Source organism: Triticum dicoccoides, unplaced genomic scaffold (genome assembly GCF_002162155.2).
Source record: "Triticum dicoccoides isolate Atlit2015 ecotype Zavitan unplaced genomic scaffold, WEW_v2.0 scaffold80259, whole genome shotgun sequence".
NCBI lineage: Eukaryota > Viridiplantae > Streptophyta > Magnoliopsida > Poales > Poaceae > Triticum > Triticum dicoccoides.
The window spans coordinates 12,378-15,958 of NW_021301131.1; the positions used below are offsets into that span (position 1 = coordinate 12,378).

Genomic DNA, 3,581 nt, shown 5'->3' on the forward strand with positions numbered 1-3,581 from the left:
GCAACACGCTCGTTCTGTTGGCTGCTAGTTTGAAATGAAAGGTGCATGAAGGCCCAAAAGCTAGCAAATGATTTGGCTCTCGTAGTGCGACTACAAATAGTAAGACATGATAATTATTGGCAAAGCAGTGACTTGCAAGCTTAACATGATAATCTGAGCCGGCATTTCGCAAAGCACAATAACTAGGAAACTCAATCATCCATTAATGTCATTATCGCTACAAGGAACACATGGCAACCATATATAAACTCAATGAAGATATAGAGTCACATTATACTCGATGATATCTCCCTTGGACGGGTTCACAGAGTTGATGCAGTTAATGCATACGGTCCTGAGCAAGCCGTACCCTTTGGCCATTCGAAATGCACCACAGCCTCCAATAACGGGGAGCTCTCTGCTTGGTTTACTGAATTGATTTCTTGAGAACATCACGAACGAGCTGCCTTTGAACGGACCATCTGTCATCTCACAATCAATAGTTTCCAATATCGTGTACCCATCTTTCCCCGTTTCAACGTACATACCCTGTGCATTCCCAATCACCTTAGAAGTACTCGCAGGCCCCTCGGTGAGCACGTCATCAAACACGTAGACGGAGCTAAAGGGCACTAAGCCATGAGCATGAGCTGTGGCATTCTTGTTTTCGGCGACAAGGACCGAGGATGGATCATTCACACTATGGGTGTTGTGAAGGTAGAAGCGGATGTTTGTCACCTTCTCGCTTCCACTAACCGGATAAGCATTGCATTGGAGAGATATAAGGAGGACGGTGAGGAGTAAGAATCGAATTCTCATCTTGTGTTCTTGTGGTTTTTGGATTGTGAATTGAACATGATCGGTGAGAAGGTTTGGTCTGTGTATTTATAGTTGGGGAGAGCATATCATTTCGTATTCTTTATATGGAAAAAAATTAATGAATATAGATAGGAGGATATCTTTTGGTATAAGATATGTACACATAATTAATGATTATACTTAAGTACTGCCTATCTTTGGAAAGAAATTAATATGAGCCATCTATAGAATATTTGGTGAAATGACGATAATATATTTTATCATGAATCTAATGCTACTAATTTGATGGCATAAATATTGGTCTATTATTGTGTAAATGCGATCAAACATAAAAGGTTTGACTTTCCAACAAAATTGGAAGTACACTGTTTCAAGGACGAAGGAAGTAGCCTACTTGAAGCCAGGACATTCCAAGCCAGTGGGCATCACCTTGGTTGGCCGTATGTGGCTCGACCACAGGACAGAAATGGGCCCAAACAGGATGTGGCATCCAGGTGGCACATTTGGTGGCTGAGGCTTAGTACATCCAGACTCCACCACAACGACATGCTAAGATGAGATGCATGGAAAAAGATCAATCAAACCATTCAACCATGCATGTCAAAACTATTACACTACTTGTATTCCACAAATATCTTACATATATTCAATAATCAAATATCCATGTTTCAACTTCATCAAAATATATAACAAATAATTTCCACAACAACATGCGGAGTATCATCTAGTTCGTTTTATGTCGTCGTTTGTTGTCTTGGTGTTGAGATTCACATTGAGGTGGCAAAAAATCGAGATTGAATGACAATTAGCAAACATAAGTACATCTAAGACATCCTGGAAAAGCTAAGCCAACTCAAAGTATCTATAACCCCTTCTCAAAGTTTTCTTTTTGAGAAGTTAACCTAGAACTAGCCATTCTTCTAGTCCTTAAATACAGCTCAACCCGCTCAATTTTGAGGAGTGCCTTAAACTTAACTTTTCAAAACGCCGTGACTTCTTCAACTACATTGACCCTCAGCCCATGTCCCTAACCATTCGTGGTCGCGCCACCGCGAGTTTCATTTCCTCTCGAGCTCTGGTGGCATGTGCGACCTCTAGCCGCCGACCCATGCGAGGTTTCCATCGAAACGGCCAAAATGTTTTTTATTTTACTTTTCTTTATAGTGATGTCGAAATGTATCTGTAAATTAACTCCATAATTTTTTAGGAGTTAAAAATTTAGGATAGTAGGCTATTTAGATGAAAGGGAAAAAGAAATAGTGAGGCATACTAGCCGACAAAAGAAGCTAACAGACAAAGAGCAAAGTCTGCTCTGCTCATCATCAGTTGTCCACTAGAGTATAAACAAAAAGTAAAGGTTGTCCCTTTGCGTGCCCTCTTGTATCTCTAGTAGAATTCTAGATCCATCAACTCAAGTAGCGCTTGATCCAGCCGAGCAAGGGATCCATGGAGCATCTGCCGGACGAGTGCGAGCTGGAGGAGCTGGAGGTGTCCACTGTAGACCTCGAGGCGGAGGAGCCGAGGCTGATGGAGCAGCTGGCGGCAGCGTGCCGGGACCCGGGCGTGTTCCGGCTGGTCAACCATGGCGTCCCCAGCGGCCTCACCGCCCGCCTGTTCGGGCTGGCGCGCGGGCTGCTGGAGCTGGACGCGGCCAACAAGTCCCGGCTGCCGGGCTACTTCTGTGGCACGCCGGCGCTGGCGGCGCTGCCCGTCAAACAGCTCAACTGGCTCGAGGGGCTGCACGTCGAGGCCGACGACACCGGCGACCGTTGTCATTCTTGTCCAGATGGTGCTGACGGTGAAGCAGGCGGCACTGCCTTGGCGGAGTTCATGGAGGCGGTGAGCGGGGAGTACGCGGCGCACATGGCGCGCATCGCCCGGAAGCTGTTCGACGCCCTGGCCAGCGGCGAGCTGGGCCTGGATGAAGAGCAGCGCGCGTCGTACCTGACGGAGCGCGGCAGCATCTTCCGGGCGTACCGCTACCCGGCTACTGCGCCAGGGCGGCGGCGGCTGGGGATGGAGGCGCACACGGACAGCTCGGTGCTGTCCATCCTGAACCAGGACATGGTGGGCGGCCTGCAGGTTTTCCATGGTGGTAGGTGGTGTTTTGTCCGTCCGGTGGAGGGCGCGCTGGTGGTGAACGTGGGCGACATGCTGCAGGCGATGAGCGGGGGCGCGTACCGGAGCCCGGACCACCGGGTGGTGGCGCCGGCCTGGACGGAGGTGGACAGGATGTCGCTCTGCTACTTCGCGTTCCCGCAGGAGGACGCCGTCATCGTCGGCGCGGCGTCAGCTTGTCGTCAGGAGGAGGTGTACAGGGGGTTCAGCTACCGTGAGTTCCGGGAGCAGGTGCAGGCGGACGTGAAGGCCACCGGCTCCAAGGTCGGCCTGGCCCGATTCCGCGTCGCCGTCGGCCAATCATAAGCATTCATTGGAGGGAGCAGAGCAGAGTAGAGCGTCTCATGTTTTTTCTTCTTCTTCCTGTCATTTTGTACTCCTATATGTTTGTAGCGGGCCGAGAAAGCTTTTACAAATTATTAGTGGGCTGGGCTTATCTCTTCATCGCCCATGAGAGAGTGCCTCATGACTTCTTTCGGACATGGAAGAGCAGCTTGTTCGGTGAAGCAAGTTCATCCATTGAATAATCCTATAATCTAGCTTCAAATAACACCATCCATTGAATTTAGTTACATTTTTACTAACCGAAACAGTATAAGTGAAGATAGAAGGGAAACCGTTATTTCTGAATTTAGACATATTTACATGCTATACTTTATCTGAAT

General features: G+C 48.2%; 1 protein-coding gene across 1 annotated transcript; it reads left to right on the top strand.

The window, feature by feature from the left end:
• The first annotated feature begins 2,200 nt into the window (after window positions 1-2,200).
• On the top strand, window positions 2,201-3,380 carry LOC119347939 (gibberellin 2-beta-dioxygenase 5-like). Its single transcript, XM_037616409.1, has one exon. It carries the CDS (start codon window positions 2,245-2,247, stop codon window positions 3,220-3,222), a length of 978 nt encoding a protein of 325 aa, XP_037472306.1. The 5' UTR covers window positions 2,201-2,244; the 3' UTR covers window positions 3,223-3,380.
• Window positions 3,381-3,581: the final 201 nt, after the last annotated feature.

Excerpts from the sequence above, each read along its gene's own strand:
- LOC119347939 (XM_037616409.1), top strand. The coding sequence starts at position 2,245 with ATGGAGCATCTGCCGGACGAGTGCGAGCTGGAGGAGCTGGAGGTGTCC.